This window comes from Micromesistius poutassou (assembly GCF_964030765.1).
Source record: "Micromesistius poutassou genome assembly, chromosome: 17".
Classification (NCBI taxonomy): Eukaryota; Metazoa; Chordata; class Actinopteri; order Gadiformes; family Gadidae; genus Micromesistius; species Micromesistius poutassou.
The window spans coordinates 6,692,384-6,711,513 of NC_140287.1; the positions used below are offsets into that span (position 1 = coordinate 6,692,384).

The following is a 19,130-nucleotide window of genomic DNA, read 5'->3' on the forward strand; positions in this document are numbered from 1 at the left end:
TTTCAGATGAGATGTCCGAAATTAAATTCCTTACCAGAATGGAAAGAAATAAGTCATTAGAATTTCTTTGGTAAAGCACATAGAATGCATATTTTTCTTTGCCCTTTAAGTAACAGCATACAGTAGTTGACATTACTGCAGGCGATGGTCTCCCTGCAGGTTTAGCTCATCAGGTTTAGCTCCTCAGCTTTATCTGCTGGCAAGACAAATGAAGGCCAGAGATCTTACAGGAAAAACAAGCTGCCGCTTCCCCAAAATAAGGAGTGGTGTTTCACGTAGAACCAGGAATAGCCGGCAGGCAAGTAAAGCCTTAAGTGAACAATGGAACCAGGAGAGATTATGCGGACTAGGGTTAACAAGGCAAACAAAAAAAACTAGATAAAATACCAACAGCATATGGTTGGGGGGGATAAAAGCTAGACAGAAAGAGCCAGTCTCATTAATTTGGTCTGCAAGCCAGAGCGCTCAGTGAAACCATCCTGGTTCCATTTAAAATCCCCAATTATACATTTTGAATATGCAAAAACATTTTGTTTATGCAAAAACACTCTGCAAAGCCAAAATAGATGGAAGAGATAGCGAAACGGGGGTCCAGTGTGGTATTTGGGTCAGCGTTCATATTTTCAAGGCGTTTATCCACCTCAACCACTGTTGACCGACTAGCACTTTGTTGATTGGAGAGACGGCAGTGGGGGGGCTCTCTTTGTTCTCCCCTCCCAAGTGCTCTAATGAGATTAATTATGCTGGTTCAGAGTTTGTTTAATGAGGCCCTGCCGGCGTCAGGATGGAAAGGATCTCTGTGGAAAATGAGAAAGTTACATATCTTTGAGAGTGAACCCCTTGAGCCCATTTGTTGAATGTTTGTACAGCATACGCTGTGCCCTTGAGCAAGACATGAGACCGCTTGCTTGCAATATGCAAACAAGTGCAGGTTTAATTAAATATTTTTTTAGATCATAAACAGAGTGATTCAAAGGGTAGAGGAAGCCACAACAACAACCTTCTTTAATCAAGGTTGTGATGGACGTAATTCAACTGCACTCAAAATGTGCCAATTCAAAACTTGCCTGTTGGGAACAGGCCGATTGCTTTGGCCTTCGGTATTGCTGCTTGCAGCTTTCTCGAGAACCACTCATCCAAACAACTTGACAATGCACTTTCTTGGGTCCTCAGCAATTCTCCCAAGTGGGCGAATTGCTGGTGGGAAGAAGTCAATCGGATTGGGAAGGCGATCGGATGAACGGTTGTCGAGAAAATCGAAGGACAGACATGCATTGCGAGACTCCTCTTGTTAGACTGAGATAAGGGCGACTCAGTGGCTGACCAAATGTATGGTTGATCAACCCTGGGGAACGGTGCTGCTTTGTTACAGCCTAGCCTGGATAAGATAACCTTTAAATTTGAAGGCTTATTTCCCCAGAATCAGATACTGAGAAGGGTGAAAAGGGTAGGAGGGGAACAGAACGTGAAGAAAGCCTGATTGATATGGGAAAAAAATAATTTTCATAACTCTAGTCATGTCTGCCTTACAGCTAGGGCTGGGTGATTTATTTGATAGAATCAAGTAATTAGTATTTTTACTTTCCTACAGTTTGTGAAATTGCTGCACCGCAAAATTCTCGATTTATTACAGTACTACATTCTGCAGATTTGTCTTGCCTTAAAGACCAAGTGAACCCATTGTTTCAGCTGGGATTTGAATAGTATTTAAAAAATGCTGTTTGGGCGGAGAGTTCAAGTAAGGATGGGGCATGTTACAACTCGGGTCAACTTTGTGTTACAAAGGCAACAATTTTTTAGAAGCATCATAAAAAGACTTACCTTCGAAGCAGAGTGGAGCGCTCACTCAAGGATTTTACTCCTGTTTTCAATAAATAAGGCAACTGCTTTTGCTTATTTCAGTAACAGTGAGCAAATGGCACAGATTACTATATTGATGATCATGTAAGACACATTACTAGTATGAACATAACCGACTAATTCCAACACCTCCCATAGAAACAAGCAGAGGAATGGCAGGTTTGTGTAGTACCAAGAGAAGCAGATGCCAGCTCAGGCCACAAAGTGCATGCAACCTTGGCGGCAGCATTTTCATTCCTTATGACAAGAAAAGGCCCTGTTGTAGGCGATCACAGATTCAGTGACATATAACATTGCAAAAGATATGTTCCCGTTTTATACAGTAGACTATACAGTAGTCTGTTAGGATGCTTACTAAATATATTTTGGTATTTTTTGATTGTTAAGAGAAAAACTGAAGAAAATCTCGATTTTTTGTTTTGGGCCAAATCACCCAGCCCTAATTACAGCGCAGAGCAAAAAAAGGAGGAGGAAATACAGCTGTGTGGGTCAGTATTCCCTGTCACCTGACCATTGCCATGACCATTTCTTCCAACTCAACTAGACTCTGATAGACTATACTCTGAAAGCTAAAATAATATAAAGGCAGAAAATGAAAGGGTGGCACGATAGAGAGCTATAACAGATAATACGAGTGAGACTGAGGCTTGGGAATAGACACAGAACAGATGTAGTCTAAATCTAACAGGCCGCAACCAAGCACAAGAAATGGGAAGGAGATGGATGATGAATTTTAAGGGCAATGACAGTTGCAGAGTTAAAGTGTGTTTTCACTTTCATATCTGCTTTTAGCAACCGTCACATTTATTCAGAACAGTATCTTCAACGTAAGTGTGTCTGAATCCCCTGAGCCAGTGGAGGGTGCACCCGCAGTGGTCTTACCTATCTGTCGCTCCAAGTCTGCTGTCTCGTCTGCTGTTGCCCGCGGCAGCACCCCCGGGTCGCTGAAGCTGGTCCGCAGCAGGGTACCAAGCACAAACAGAAACAGCGCGCCGCCCACCACCGGGATGGCTGGGGTCAGCTGGAGAGCCAGGAACGGACAGCTGAGCAGGCAGGGGTGGATGGAGGTGGAGGTGGAGATGGGGGACAGAGGGACAGGGGGGGGGGGTGGACAATAGATTAATTATCTAGCCAATGCTTTAGAAGTCAAAACAACATCGACAGTAAGAGCGAAAGAAAGACCACATGGTTCAAGATCTACATGGTTATTTTGTTTGACTTGTGATGGTAAAGTAGTAAAAAAAAGCTGTGTTCAAACAGCCAAAGCCCAGAGGGATTCAAAGGACAAACATAAGCAGAGAGCCCGCCGTCTACCCAAATACAAACAGCTCTCCAGCATTTAGCAACACCAACATCCACTACTAAAAGGAAAGCCTCCAATGCTATGGTAGTGGTGTAATTAAATCACTAGTAGTTAATAACCAGTGCTTACACATGCTTGGACCGTAACACACATACACACACTGTGTCAGGGGTCAGGGCCATAACCGTGTGTTCTAATCAGATTTTATGAAAAAAAAAATATATCCACCTAATCCTGTTAACTGGCCAACAATCCTGGTGCTTATTTACAGTAATCACAAATGGGATGATAGGAATGGCTCCGGACCACTACTATTTGTCTGAAGACTTTGGTCCAACAGTGGAGAAGGAGATATGGTATGGAGGGAAAGTGGAAGTGGAGAGAAAGTCCTGGAGAGAAAAGGGTGGAACTGACTGAGCATATGGCAGCCATGTGGTTCCAGCGATGACTCAGAGAATAGCAAAAATATATATTTTCAATAATTGTGTCTGGGTTTCGTTATTATAGTGCGTTATCCCCAGCCCTACCCTATAAGTAGGGCTGGGAGATTTGGCCTAAAAAACTATTTACATTTTTAAAACTAATGGACACTTTGATTTAAACCAAATTTTAGTTTCTAAACAACTAAAAAGACCAAAAATATGGTCCATCTTAATTCATCACCGCATTTTCTATTGTATAAAATGGGGCCACATCTTTTACAATGCAATAGGACACCACATCTGATCGCCTGCCACACCGGGGCCCTTTCTAGTCATAAGGAATGACATACAGTACAGTAAGGTTTATTAAAACGCTGCAGCTTTTATTACCGAAAATCCGATGTATGTGTTTGCCAGTCTCCACAACACGTTGACAGTGGTCGTTAAGGCAAAACTAATCGGTGGGGTCTAGAACTTTAATCAATCTTGGTTTTGCCGGTCAGTCATTTCACAAATTGTTGGAAAGTACAAATCCAAATGAATCTATTAAACAAAAAGAATCTCCATTAAATAGGGGCGTTAATTGAATAACATAACAGTGCATTCTTTAGACAATGGATTGCACCCAAAAAGGCTTCCGTTCAACCCTGCGACAGAGGTGATTCAATCCGGTATAGACTACTGTCTCTCAGAGGGGATGCAGTCCGTTGTACAGGATGATGACTTAATGACATGGAACAAAAGATGAGCCTGGTAGCTGGTGGAGGGTGGATGGCTGGGCAGGAGGAAGAAACCTTTCCCATTATGATAATGTTCAGCAGTCAGCTGAGAAATGGGCAGGGATGGGAGGGAAGAAAGCCAATTACTGGCCATCACAAAGCACTTAAGTACTCAATCCGTCATTTGGCCATACATTGATCAATGAAAAGCATCAAGTCCTGTGAATAGAGGGCTGACATTGGCACCGCCGTCGTTGTGATATTGACACAGGGGTCAATACTACGGCAAAACCACATTCAAGGTGGTCACTTTCTCATCTCCTCATCACCATTTGAATGTATGACAGAGAGCCGGTGAACATCGGATGAATTGGTAACCAAACAGTCCTGTTTTGCAGGTGAAATACAAAGTCACAGTCAATCAAATGTAATGGGTCACAATGACATTAAAATACTTTTTTCCAGCCTTGCGTTTGTTTGGTGCTGATGGATGCAACACCACATCCCCTCCAGATGGTTGCACCTTGGGTGGCCGCTCACAACTGCTGTTGTGTGCCAAGACCTGAAACTCTCTCACCAACTACGCCAAGTTATATATAGATCTGCTATTTTAAAACTGTGCCAACTATGGCGGCAAACCATTGACGGATCCATTCTAATATGCATTGCAAAAATAGGTTTGGGAAAAGGAGAAGTTCTTAGAACAGCACATTTGTGTGATTGGAGCCTCTGCTTAGCCACAAACATTGTAACCTGAGAGGTCAACCGTCAAATGGATTGAAAAAACTATAAATATGATGACACAAGGGTTGAAGAAGGGGTTTCTCAATGGGCCTGTGTCTTGCGGAGGATAAACAGATGACCCTGGGTGTCTGCCTTGCTGGCAGTCACCCATGGTCCAGCACTTGCTGGCATGTTTTCCAGCGCTTGAGTGCCTGTACTCCAGTGAGACACATAGCAGTAATCCAATACACCTTATTAAACGCTGTTGGTCTGATAAAGCTGCCATTAAACAGTATGCACAATACATCGGTGCATGAATGAAACAAGCAGTTCTTATTCTCACTTGCTGACAACTAATGTGTTCTGAATGTGGATTTAAATTCATTTAGCTTTCTTTTTTACTTTCTTTAGGTTGAACATTCAAAAAAAAATAATGAATGCAATTGAAAGTTTGTTGAGAGAGTACATCCTAATCAGGAATCAACTTAACTGAATAAGGCCTTCACGCCAATAAAGGGTCTCCAATATGTTCAACTCAAGGGATTGGAGCCAATCCTGCAGTCCACATCTGGAAGAGGGGAGGGGGGGGTGGACAAACCGCTGGGATGCCTGGGACATCAGCAGGAGGATTCATGCAGCACGGCACTAATGCAGCAAAGGCACATCTGTGATTGTTGACACTGGTCTGGAGGTCCTTGGGTTTCTTCCTGAACAGCGTGCACTACTCGGTCTGGAGCTAAGTGCACATTCCTCGGGTGCACATTGGCTAATTGGGCTTCCAATTGTTAGAGGTTCATGTTTGCCCTACTGCCTTTCTTAATCACTGGGTTACACTAAGATTAACCAAGGCATTCTGGACAAGTCGTGTAGCCCGGCACCGGATACGTTTCTACACACAGGTCCAACATTTTGCTCTAGCACCGGGCCACTTCTTTGAGGCGCATTTATTATTCCCTCTTTTCATACCATGATAATGATGTATCAAACATTGGCAGAATTCCATTTAAAAGAGATTGGCAGCTATTGATATCAAGCTGTGTTCCAAGAGCGGCAGAGCTATGACAGCTGTGTCAAACTGCAGCAGCTCGCAATTTGTTCGTCCAAAGACCATCAAAAACGTGCAATTATTGAGAGGGTTATGATCTGCGTTGCTTTAAAAACACAAAAAAGGACTATATTGTATGTTGAGAACGATTTCTGTCTGCTTTGGGTGCCAGAAGCAAGAGTTATTGTTATTATTTCTTGTTTGGTGAGTTTAAGTCGACCGCAATGTTCCTGATGCAAGGTAAATAATAATGTGCTCTACATAGTAAAGTCACCTTTTAAAGTAAATACTGAAGATTTTCTTTGAATACCCTAAGGCTACACAGCATAGAAGACACATAATCGTAAACTCTTTCTTTCTGTCAAAAAATGTGGTGAATCCAGGTGAGAAAATACACAGAATATTTGAAGCCTCATTGATCTAAAGGGGACTCTAAATATACAGTAAGGACTAGGCTTGAGCAAACTTTTGTGTTCGGATCGTATATTTGCAATTGATGCGATGATCGACTATTTGTTTTTCCTGCACCAATAAAAGGGCGATTTTTTAACTAACTTACTATGACAACTTACTGTATAAACAGAGCGCACGTAAAAGAGCGCTCTGCCTCCTTCAAAATATTACGATTAAGACGTAGATGTTCCGACAAAGCAAAATAAGCTTGAATAGACACATTTGTCAAATACAAAGCAGATAAACATGCTTATATTCCTTCATAAAATGCCCCCTTAAACTTATAAAAGTGACTTCCACAGGGACAGCTTTGGAAAACTAGACAATCCCTGACTATCACACTCCAATTAATATTTTACCAAGAAGGAACTGGTTTGACAGGCCACACCTTTATAAAATAATGCATCAACCATGATAAATCTGAAGGATAAGAAACAACATGCAATTAGTGAGTAGTGCGTTGTGTGCGTATTGAGTACTGTTACTCGCTGTATTCTGTATTTTAAAATATATATTTATTTAATCAAAAGAAAAAATAGGAAAGGCCCATTACAAAAGAAGCAGAGAAAACAAATCCACTGAGCCACATTACACACCTTCCTTTCATCTGTTTCTTCAATCTGTCCCTCTTCAATCTGTCCTACGAACACTAAATTGCGTTAATAATTGAGTTATGAACAGCCAACAACAAAGCTTTGCCTGAAACAACATATGTCACCATTATCCCCAAGATGTGGATTTTGATATTACAAACAGGAGTCAATCAGATGACAAGTCTCCCAGTAAACTGCCACATGTTGCTGTCTCCAAGGGTTGTGACCACAGTTTATTTGCAGCACACCAAAGAAAATCCATTTGGATCTGCATAAGTGGATAATGATCATCCAATATAACATGTAATCCAGGTAAACACTTAACACTGCCGACGCATCAAGCACTTCAAGGATGAAGAAGCATGCAGATGTTTGTTTACAGATGTCAACAGGCGGCGACGGTAATCAATTCTGAGAAGAGTGACTGTTTACCCCCTCAACTAGCAAGGCAGTGAGGTGTTGGAAGAGACAATCCAGTGGAGATAAGCACGTATACATACTGATAGGGTGCTGCACTTTACCCATTTTAACCACAGACTAGCTTCGATTGATATGTGGTTGTGTGCTGAGCCTTTGAGGTAGACAAGCTCCAGCATGCGTGCAAGATTCACATCCATTTTCATCAGCCACTTGGTTTGAAGAACAACTGCTTGGAAGAAACCCAATAGCCTCTCTTTTCATGCCTGTAAGGGGGTATTAAGGAGACACTGGATATGTCCCAGATTAGAATGTTATTTCCACTTTTGTGTAGTTAATATTAATCAGGGAGTTTGAGGGGCTTTGTTTCCATGGAGACTGACAATATCCAATGTTGGACATGGTGGATGTTGAAAGAAAATGTGGTTACCTTGGAAACAACCATTTGAGTCACGGCGAAAGGGTTTAAAGGGTGGGAAAGTGAGGAAAGACGCAAAGATATCCATCAGGATAATGATGGCATGTCATATATCACACTCCCTCCCCTCTTCAGTCAATGAGGACATAGTCCAAAATATTTAAATACATTTTACTTAACATTTAACTTAAAACTTAAAAAAATAAAAAATGTTGGAAGAATAAATAGTTTTCATTTGAGAAGTCTTTTTGAATATATTTTGCATGTGGGATTATTGGTAGGATTCTCCACATTGTATTCAATTACTCAGGCCTTGCCACGTGTTGTAATGATGGTGACTGTTATCTGCCAATAAAATCTCTACTTGCCTCTTCACATCTGCCTTAAATTAAAAATACATATAGTATATGAGAGCTCTCCCTGGAGCCTGGTCTTAGCTCTCATACAAATCATGCTTATACCATGGGACATTCTTCAGTCTCGTTGAATTCTACATAGATCACTCTGAGCAGAAAACATGCAAATAAACACAGCATGGGCCGACTGATAAGCGGATGCTTAGAGCCAGCTGGCTGAACATCTGTGACATAACTGAAACAGGGCAAGCACAGAACCACATTATTTTCCAAGGTCCTACTTTTTTTTTGTATCCTCGAGAAAAAAAAAAGTAATGGTTGTCTGAAGGGGTTTCCAAAAAGCATTTGTGAGCTGGGGACAGAGTGGCACAGAGAGCAGCCTCTTAGAGATCCAGCCTGGCACTGCATAGCCTGAATCGTCACGTCCCAGGTGATAAAAGAAGGACCACAGTTCAAGGCAGGATCGGGAACCCCATGACACCAAATGTCATGGCTAAACACAGTGAATATTATTCCATTTACAACTTATTGCAACTCAGAGAAAGAAGAATAATTAGATAAGACTAAGCATTAAGCAAAAATTAGAATGAAATGAGATGCATTGGGATTCAAATTGATTATTAAAGCAGTACCCTTTTTGTTCAAAACAACATGAAAATTCAAAATAATAAATAAACTATAAACAAGTTAGAATTAATTAATAAAAAAGAGAACAGAGAGTACACATTTTGTACTTTTTGGCAAAGAGACCATGGGCAGGTAGATTAATTTCATCAATAAAAAGCCTGCTGATTTAGAAGAAATTCAAACATTACACTGTAAACTGGCCATAATTTTTAACATCTTTAAATTTACTGTCTCAGCTACAGATGGAGACACTTATGATATTGTCGACTTTAATTAAATAGTATAGTCTAACTAACATGTACGTGTTTGAGGGTTCTATGAACATTTACCTACAGACTACCTGGGATGCTTGGATTATTACTTAGTACAGGGAACTTATTTCCTGCAGTATGTACACGATTGCAACTGCACAGAAAATTGATTTAAATTATAATTGAGTTAAAGGTACACTGTGTAATTTTTTCTCCCATCTAGTGGTTAAATTTTATTTTGCATTCAAACGAATATGCTCTCTAGCGCCTTGCGTTTTCAAATGTGCGTTGCAACCTGTTGGAACTACGGCAGGCGGCATGTGTCAAGATTCAAGAAGCTATGACAACAACATGTCTTCAAACACCACTTCATCAAGTTTTGTTTCGGGTGATGGTATGTTGGTGGTATGTTATTTCAAACAAACTTCAAACTGCATTGAATCATTAGTGTGAGCATGTATGAGTAATTACTCCTCGAGCAAGATAATGAATTATGTTCTCATGTTTATATCATTTTGTATTGGTAGTATTACTGTCGCAGTATAGCGACACTTGACACACGACAAATATAATCATTTTTAGTAGGCTATAGTTTATTGCTCTACTACAACACATGAACTATGTGCTAATTAGTAATGAAACTTTTCTCATTCTTTATCCATTTATTTTTCGATGTCCGTGCATTGTCAGAGATCATCATCAGGCGATTCAACGCCGGTAGGGAGAGGAAGAGGGAGAGGACAGAGAGGGAGTGGATCAGTGGGAGCTAGGCGAGGAGGACAACGAGGAAGAGGAGGAGAACGAGAGTCACAACCACGCCGACAAAGACGCCCGGCAGCTACAAGAGAAAATCTTGATAGGATAGTGCTTTTTGTCCCTCTCGGCAGTTCATCGTTTTTTATAGACCGGAAGGACATTGAAGCCTCCGTAGAGCTCGCCCATCCTATGTAAATACAGATAAGTGATTCTTTGCTCAGGAGGATAAGTGAGATTGTTGGCAGAGATAATTTTACACCAATGAGGACTTATTTATGAATGAAGACGTTGATTTTAGGTAATAAATTACTTAAGACACTACACAATGTGCCTTTAAGGATTTTGGATGGCTTATTGAATTGCCGTCTTATAATAAATGGGCAGTTTGTAACATGCCAACTAAAAACAGGCCTTTTAAAAAAAAAGGTGGAGTAGGTCAGATTTGAGAGTTTTAAAGAAAGCAGAAAAGTGCAAAATTCTGAAACTACACAACCAAAAACAAAAATCCCTCCCTTTGTGCTCCCTCCCTCCAATAATTTCTCCACCATTGATACGTGTTGTAACATGTAACATGTGATTTACATGCAAGATTAGTTATCTGAACCATCAGGGAAGAGATGCCCTGGTCAGAAATAACGTGGTCTAAATCGGCTCATACAGGCGCAGTCAATGAGAAACTGATATTCTCACAATGCACTCACTAATGGCAGATGGGTCACAAAATGACATTGAGTTAGAGAACATTAAAAGGTGACCGCCTCAGATTTCAAATGGGAAGCGATCTTAGACACTGCAATAAGAAACACTGCTATGGACCATGTGGGGAGATGTAAACTTGGTATTTGATTTATATTGACATCAAACACAGTTCACAATCAGTCGACTTCCTGCTGCTTACCTGCTAAATTCCTACTCTGATCTACACTGTTGTAACCCTTGGAGAGAAGCTAAAATGAAAAGCTAAAGTCAATCGATAATACCATCCAGAGAAACAACCTGGAGAAAAGCATGCATACATTGTCTTTAGAGAACAGTCAAAAGTTTACTGCATAACAAATCAGCTTGATTTCATAACCTAATAGTCCCCATAACTTAAACCTATTGAACTATATTTGGAGAGAGGTTTTGAACTTGACTCTGACCAATTCATTTCCAACAGTTCGATAGCGCAAAATCACCCTGTAGCTGTCCCTTAGAAATCCAACAAAGCAACATGCTGTATCATGCTACCTACTTTTAGCCTTGCGCTCAGGGCAGCTTTAGAGGCGATCGATATCCTCTGATCTACAACAACAAAGTCATTGAACATTGAACATCCATCCATCCACAATTTCTTATCCTGCAATTCCTCCAATTCATTTTTGTATTGCATCACTGAATATGAATGAGTTTCATGCACAATAGTAATCTGCCCTGTAAAACCCAATATTACATTTGTCGATCTGTGTAGGACATTATCAGGTGTCTATTAGAGAGACACCTGATAATCTATTATCTAATCTATTATATATTAGATCTTGAGAGTATAGCACACAGGTTGGACTTAATCTAGATTGATGACAGCACAAGCTCACTGAACCTGACTAATGAGTCCATAGGCGGGTTGATAAGTAGAAAATATAAGGAGTGTTATGTCAGGTGCATGGCTTGGTGAACTTTCACTCTAGACCTCATTTTCAGAACAGGTTTGATGGAAACTATTGAATTGCACATAGTGACTCTCAAAATAACATGAAAGTTCTTTAGAAGTCATTAGAAACTTAAAAAACAATGTTTGCTTCCGCTACTGAGACGTTAATATTTGGCACTTATGGGACTGTGTGAGAAGGTGAAAGCCGGTCCCTCACAGACTGCAAGAAGTAAAAACGTCCATACCCATATTAACTCCACTTTAACCCTGCCCTATTACTAAATACTTGCCCAGTATTGCCAACTCCTCTACCGCAGCCTCAAGTACCTCAATCTTGACCTACATAACCTTTCAACACGGTCACTGACCCAGGCAGTGGGGATGTGCAAATGCTGTTTGACAAACATAGGCGATGCAAGGGTAAAGAATAGGATGTTGGCTATTCATGGAAAGGAGGAGCCGTTGGAGAGGCAGACAGCAGGACTTGATTCCTGCTTTGACTGATGACTGGTGACAGGTCTGCCCCGTTGCCACCACAGGAAAACAGACAGCAACAGGAAAGTGACCTGTGAGGAGTCAACATCATGGCCAGAAAATGGTAAGCTCCCTTGTCAAACAAAATACTTGGCTGAGTTCAAGGGTATGTGTAACAAATAAGGTTAATTGTTATGACTCAGTTATTCACTCACTGTCCTGATATTATGTTCTTAAAAGAGGATTAATAGAAGAACAATATAGCAATAATATGGACATCTTACATCTGAAAACACCCTGCAATTCCACATGACCAGTTGAGCTCATTTTTAAACCACCAACCTAACAATCTTTTTGGGAACAATTAAAGAACAATCCACGTCAATACTGTAGCAATACAGGAAGCAGGTTTGCTATTATAGACAAGAAAGTATTGGACCACTGTTCCTGTTTGTCTCCAAGGGAAACATGTGCACCATGGGTGTGGCCACTGTTGAAAACACAATGAGAAACACTAACATCTTTCGCAACAGTTTGCTTTTTGGACATTTTTGGATAAAGAGAGAAAAAAATAAAATAAAATAGACGTATTTAGCCCTTCGACATGGAGGGAATATTGTTTTGGTGCACTGTGCAGGAATGCACCAAAAGAGTAAGCTGTTACTCTTTGCCCAATCAATTGGGCAAAGAGATTGTCTGACTAAAATAAGTTATAAATAAAAATCTAAGATTTGCTTTGGGCGGTGTCCTTTTTCACTTTTTTCACAGCAAATGGAATCAAAACACACAATCTGAAAATAAATTCAGGGCTGATTTTCCCTTTTATTGCCAAATATTGACTTTCCAGTGGCTGCCAAGAGGTGATTTAAATAATGTTTACGACAATCAGAGATATATGATTAACATGTAGTCGAGTCACAAAATCTTGAGTCCGAGAATGTTTCTAGTCACCATAACATGAGTCAGTGTTGTGATTGCTTATGGCCGAAGGACAATAAATATGATCTGATCTTAATATCTGACATCCGAGTGCAAATCATGAAGTCAGTCCTGGAGTTCCATTGATGTCACAAGTCATGACAAGTGTGCAGTGACATGTGCTGATATGAATCCTGATGTGCCCTGAGGTTTGGAAATGTTGGCCTACCTAGGATACGTTAGTATTGATCATCTAACAGCATCTAGCAACTGGCTGCTGATGACATTTCCTTTGTCATTCCTTCCATGTTTTTCTCTGCAAAGCTTAAATCACTTTTTCAAAAAAAGAAAATGCTAAGCTTTTGGTCGATTCTAATCGCATGCTTAGAATCGAATTAAAGAGGTTTATAAACTAAAGCTGATGTACTGGCCAAGTAGGCACACAGTCAGGGAATCGTCCTACTCAAGTTGCAGTTGGAGGTTTAGCAACCACAGGAAACGTGTGGGCATAGAGTGGGTGGGGTTGCAGGAATACCAAAGTAATAATCTCACATGCCTGTGAATAACAACAACCACTGCAAAGACCCCACCTACCCCTCACACATCGAGAAAGTTGTTGCTTCCTGTGAGTGTAATCCATGATTCAAATTTGAGGATTGCAGTTGAACTGTGTCAAGGGCAGAGAGAAACATTGCTCTTCTGCAGCCGGAATTATTATTTGGTCTCTCCCCTGGCTGGCATAATGAATGAGACTGTTGTGGCTAACCACCTTCAAAACACACTAAACAATGGTCAACATCATACTCCTCTCTGCAAAAAAAACAGGAATGGAAAGAATGTGCCTCGTTTCTTTTCCTCATTCACTAGCACATTTGAGCTGGATTGGTGAAGGAGGGGAACAAATGATGTTAGATGAATAGCTGTTGAAGAAAGGAAGCTATTTTGTTACATGGAAAATGTACTTGTCTGAACAACAAAAAAACCACTGACTGCTCAGTAGCGCAAAAGGCCTGGATATTTCCTGACGTCCTGACAGATTCCGTGCAGATTTATCTTCCATTTTTTCACACAATTAAGACAATCTGACAACAAAGGGCCATTCAAATTGGTCGTCCATCAACATTGACACATGTGAGCCCTACTCTGAGTGTTGCAGAACTGTCATGGCCTCGGATTGATGACTAAGGCCCTACATTTCACTTCTGTTTAATTAATTTCAGATGCTTCCCAGACCAAAACCACTCATCTCCCGACGCAGCCCTACATACATATCTCAGGGATTCAGAGGCTTAAATGTTCCACAGTACCTCAGAACACAAGCACTACACATATTTACAAGACTGAACTTTCACCACGCATGGGGAGCAGCCAGGGTAATGTGCAACGCATGGGTGTCTGGGAAGTCATCAACAGAATAATAAATAGATATGGCTGCTGCAGTTAGGCAGGCTTGCATGGACACACAGCCAAAGCTGTTGCCAATAGTTAGTCAATGGCAATATGAAAACCATAGAAAACCACAACAGAGGTGGTAGAACTAACTCAATTGTAAATTCATCCAATTGGAAAAAACTATATGTTAATGTGTGTGGAGAACGTGCCGGACACTACATTTTGCATTTGTTTGCCGGAGAAAGCATTCATTCATCAAAATAAGAATATGCACTCTCATTCACATGGTCTTAGTAACGGATGAGAAGCCATTTCCCACTGGGCTGACATCTGGAGAGGTGAGCCAAAAAACATGTCTGATCGAAACACATTACAGTTAATGGCCATAGAAGCCAGCGTGTGCAGGTCTGCTGACTATCAGCCTGTCCACTAAATGTCTCTGCTCAGCAGACGGGTGCTGTGCAACCAGGGAGGACAGTCCTTAGGGGGTTGTGAGGAGGTCTTCACTGGCCTGCAGAGGCCAGTGAAGACCTCCTTCACTGGCCTCTGCAGGTGGGCAGGGGCTTGAAACGGGTGCAGGACAGCAAAGAGAGGAAGAGTTTCCACAAAGCACCATGTCTAAGCACTGTCCCCTGTAGTCAGAACAGAGCACACAAGTCCCCAGCCCTGCTGGCTTTCCAGGATGTAGCACAGGAAAGGGGTTTGGGGGCGATTTAGGAATCGGGGGCGGGGAATCTCCAGGAAGCTGGTCAGGCGCAGGTGGGTGTAGAGGAACAAGTAAGTTCAAAGACTCACTGGGGTCATAGGGGCGTTTTCATCCGCACTGTGTGGGACTTGGTGAGTGGTTGGCACAGCTGGCTGGTCTTGGACTCGGGTTATGTCAGGATCTCCTCCAAGGGAACAATGCATTGAAAGCTGAAGTGGTCCAGAGGTCAGTGTTGATTGAAAAGTGGAGATTACCTCCATTATCAATAATGCACACAGGCTTACCAGCAAACAAACTGATAGTGGTTTGGTACAGAGTACACTACTGCAGTCCCCTCATATTCACAGGGATAGGAGAAAAATGTTGGACATTAGACATGCAGCCACTGATTGGACATGTCTTTGCATGTCAAGAGCTTTCTGGGCGCTGAAATGCTTTTCCCTGATAATAGCAGGGTATCAGTTGTATTGGGCAACACATATTACAAAGAGAGTCTTATCAGTCAAATGAATGGGGGTTCTCGAGCAACACAGAGACAGAATGATTAGTCAGGGCTAATGCAGAGTGACAGTAAAAGGTGCACTCTCTTGTGATACAATCCAGCACCAACAATCGGGTCAGTCTCTCTTTCCACACGTACCATCATGTGCTCATACCACAGAGGGACAATTAGCGACGTCCCAAAGTGACAAATTGCGGTTTGGATTTCACACGAGGAGAGGAAATCACCCTCTGATGATCAACCTCGTCCCATGTCTGTGTGTGTGTGTGTGTGTGTGTGTGTGTGTGTGTGTGTGTGTGTGTGTGTGTGTGTGTGTGTGTGTGTGTGTGTGTGTGTGTGTGGGGAACTGGGGAATCATATGAGGAACCTAGTAGATTATTTAAGAAAGAGTGGTAGTGTAGGTTGCCATTATGGGCTTCTTAAATCACAAATAAATAAATACAGTTAACAGAATATGACATAATGTAACACAGGGTTGATCTGAGATCATTTTTATAAGAAAATACATATGTAAGGTTGATTGGCTTTCTGGTTAACTTAATATATGGTGTCATCATCATCACAAGATCACCCCCAAAATGTGTAGTAAATAAACAAACGAATCTCCTCTACATGACTGAATGTATGAGTCTAGTGAAACTGGGCGAAATAAACGTAAAAGTTACTAGACTATCCATCAAGAGCCGATCTTGGCACGCAAAGGATTGTAGGCCTACTATGAGTTACAGCTACAGTGTACATCATCACTTTCTCAGGGCACTGAAGCTTCTGAGTTACCAACTGACCAAATGTTGTGAAATACTGGCAATGTGTGGAGGAGGTTAGAGATGCATAGACTAAAAGCCTCGGCACTAAGGGGATGGGATGTAGAGCTAGGTATACAATTCAGGAAAAGTAGAAAGCAAACACACAAGTCAAAGGAAATGGAACGAGACATATCATTGTACATAATACTCACTCAAACGTGAAGAAGAGTCCACATGTGACCAGGATGAGGACCAGGGTGAGGTAAAAAACGCCCGTCTGCTTGGCCATCATAATCCTCCCATTGCAATAAAATTTATTCCGCCCGGGAAAGGATTCCCATTTCCTCTTCTTGGGGGTCTTCTTCTTGTAAGGGGTCTCCATCGGGGTGGAGGTGCGAGTGTTTATCTGGCTGTACTCGCAGTCTCTCATGGACTCGGGAAGCCCGAGATGCATTAAAACAAGCACAAGCCCCCAGAGCGGAATGGGTCCAGCAGCAGTAGTATCTCTATCAAGAGGGGGAACAAACAATAGACACCTGAGACATTGGTACCGAATAGTGTAACTTATGTGCTCAAAGGTGTAGGTTAGTTCAACCTCGACATGTTTTTCTTTATCTAAATCCAACTTCGACTATGACGTCTCCGCGTTAGAAGAGACCTGTCTTAACAAGGAAGCAGTGTTCGACAGATGTTCAAACTACTTAAGAAAGTTTTGCTTCTCCTAGCTAACTTGGCAAAACTTCCTCGAAAGTACCCAAAATGCGACATGTTGTGTTAGTGAGACATGCGTGTCTGTTTGCTAAGGACCGTGATAAGGGTGTCGCCAGCCTAGCTCTCATGGTGTCATTCTACGGCTAGTAGAGCCACATTAAAATAAGTTAGCCGTAGCACGGTGGACCACTTGTTATCAAAACGAGCCGACGAGGAAGGCTAGTCGCCGCACACACTGTCGGCGTGTCGTTCAATGTACTATTCACACTGAAATACCTACGTTGAATGGCAAATTACACTCTCAAGCCATCAACTGCGGGGTCAATCACATAGCTCTACAGACCACCGTGTCCACACCGCGGCTTCGACATCCCGCCGCGGCTCCGGGGCGCCTGGCTCGCGGCGGCGGTACGCCCGCTTGAATCGCCGACCTTACCGAGAGCAAAGTAGTCGTCACGCAGGGGTGTTGTCACGTATGTACTCCTTTCGTTATCCAGGTTTGTTCCGTGCTACGGGGTAGATGAAGAACAACACCATTTCCAAGAACGTGAAAGAGAAAAATGTTTTTAAAATAGTTGCTTGTTCGACCCAAAAAAGAACTACCGAAAAAAAAACAGACTCTTCCTCAGATGAGCTCGACCATCCCGGCGTGTAGTCGCCGAGGCACTGGAGCTCACAATGCGAAGGAACGGGAGCTATGTGGGTACAAGTGTTTCCCAATCACAAGCTTAGAAATGTCTTCATCCCCCCACATTTCCAACCAATCTCCTCAGATAAGTCAAAGCATTTCCAAAGGAAGCCTAAAAAACGAAGGCCCTCCGATCACATTGTTCGAATCGTTTACAGTACAGCTTGCAGAACGTGCAAACAACAAACGGCAACATCGGCACACACACCAGACCCCTCCTTGCCAGCTCCTCCCCCGTTTTTCTCTCCAAAGGGTGAAGTCACTGGTCGGAGGTGGGTGTGGAGGGAAGAGCATGGCATGTATGAGGTTATCATTAATTATTATTCATAATAATTAATATAACCATTCGGTATTCGCATGTAATGCGAAAGGTCTTTCGAGGGATGTCAGTCTTTTCAGTAGGGCCTATAAACACGTGAACAAGGACCATTATATATGCATCATTCAATGGGTGTATAGTATAATTAATAATTATCTTGATCCCTAAACTCAATGGTGCCGTTACCAGGGCTCCCTATAATGTCGAACATATGACCTTTGCTTCTCCTCTCTCTCTCTCTCTCTCTCACACACACACACACACACACACACACACACACACACACACACACACACACACACACACAAACAAAGGCGCACATGTTAAACACTCACATGCCTTTTTGTCCACGCCACTCTAAAGTCCCTAAAGCCATAATAACCCTTCTCAACGAATGGGGCTTAAAAAATGTCAACAACATGTCACAAATCCCAGTCACTGGGTCCATGCGTTTTTGACTCTTTTTACACAGAAGTAGTCTACGTGGATCTAGAGATTCCTGTATGTGTGTATTGTTCCAATGAGATGTAACTCCTGAAACCAAGGCTACACTGTATACATCTGAAGGATCAACACAACACAGAGGAACAAAGTGGGACCCAATCTAGCTGAAACCAATGTTGGCGAAACTGATGCTGTTGAGGTGGTTGGCAAGCCCAGGGGAGCACAAATGAAAAACCATTAAGTGTCTGCGTGTACTCTGTGTGAAATGAATACACTGGCTGACATTAATTGTGTCATTGAAAAATGAAAGCAGCTTCACAAACACACACCCACGCACAAGCACACGCACACGCGCGCGCGCACACACACACACACACACACACACACACACACACACACACACACACACACACACACACACACACACACACACACACAAACCAGCATAAATACACAACTCCCACAGACAGGGCACACATGCATCACAGAAAGGTTCACAGGCAGCGATTGCCATTAACCAGCACTCATTCATCCACCTACGTAGCCACGGTGAGAGGCGGAAAGTGGGGTGGCCAGAGGTAGCCAATCAGGGCGCCAGCTTCCATTCAGCCACCACATCCATCCTTTGAAAGGGCTCGATGACTCAGCTCGTGGGAG

At 42.2% G+C, this 19,130-nt stretch overlaps 1 protein-coding gene across 3 annotated transcripts in view; it reads right to left on the bottom strand.

Annotated features, from left to right (window-relative positions):
• The window catches only part of LOC311362045 (palmitoyltransferase ZDHHC14-like), a 39,102-nt gene extending 21,220 nt beyond the window's left edge, over window positions 1–17,882 (bottom strand). For 2 of the 3 annotated variants that reach the window (XM_084481847.1, XM_084481845.1), the window contains exons 1-3: window positions 17,459–17,882; window positions 16,524–16,817; window positions 2,743–2,903 (exon numbers count right to left, since the gene is read on the bottom strand). In XM_084481847.1, coding sequence (XP_084337973.1) covers window positions 2,743–2,903; window positions 16,524–16,765 — 403 coding nt within the window. In that variant the 5' untranslated portion in view covers window positions 16,766–16,817; window positions 17,459–17,882. Of the gene's footprint in view, window positions 1–2,742; window positions 2,904–16,523; window positions 16,818–17,302; window positions 17,433–17,458 lie in introns of those variants that run through there. The other variant, XM_084481846.1, reaches the window with a different exon arrangement.
• Between the last annotated feature and the right edge of the window lie 1,248 nt (window positions 17,883–19,130).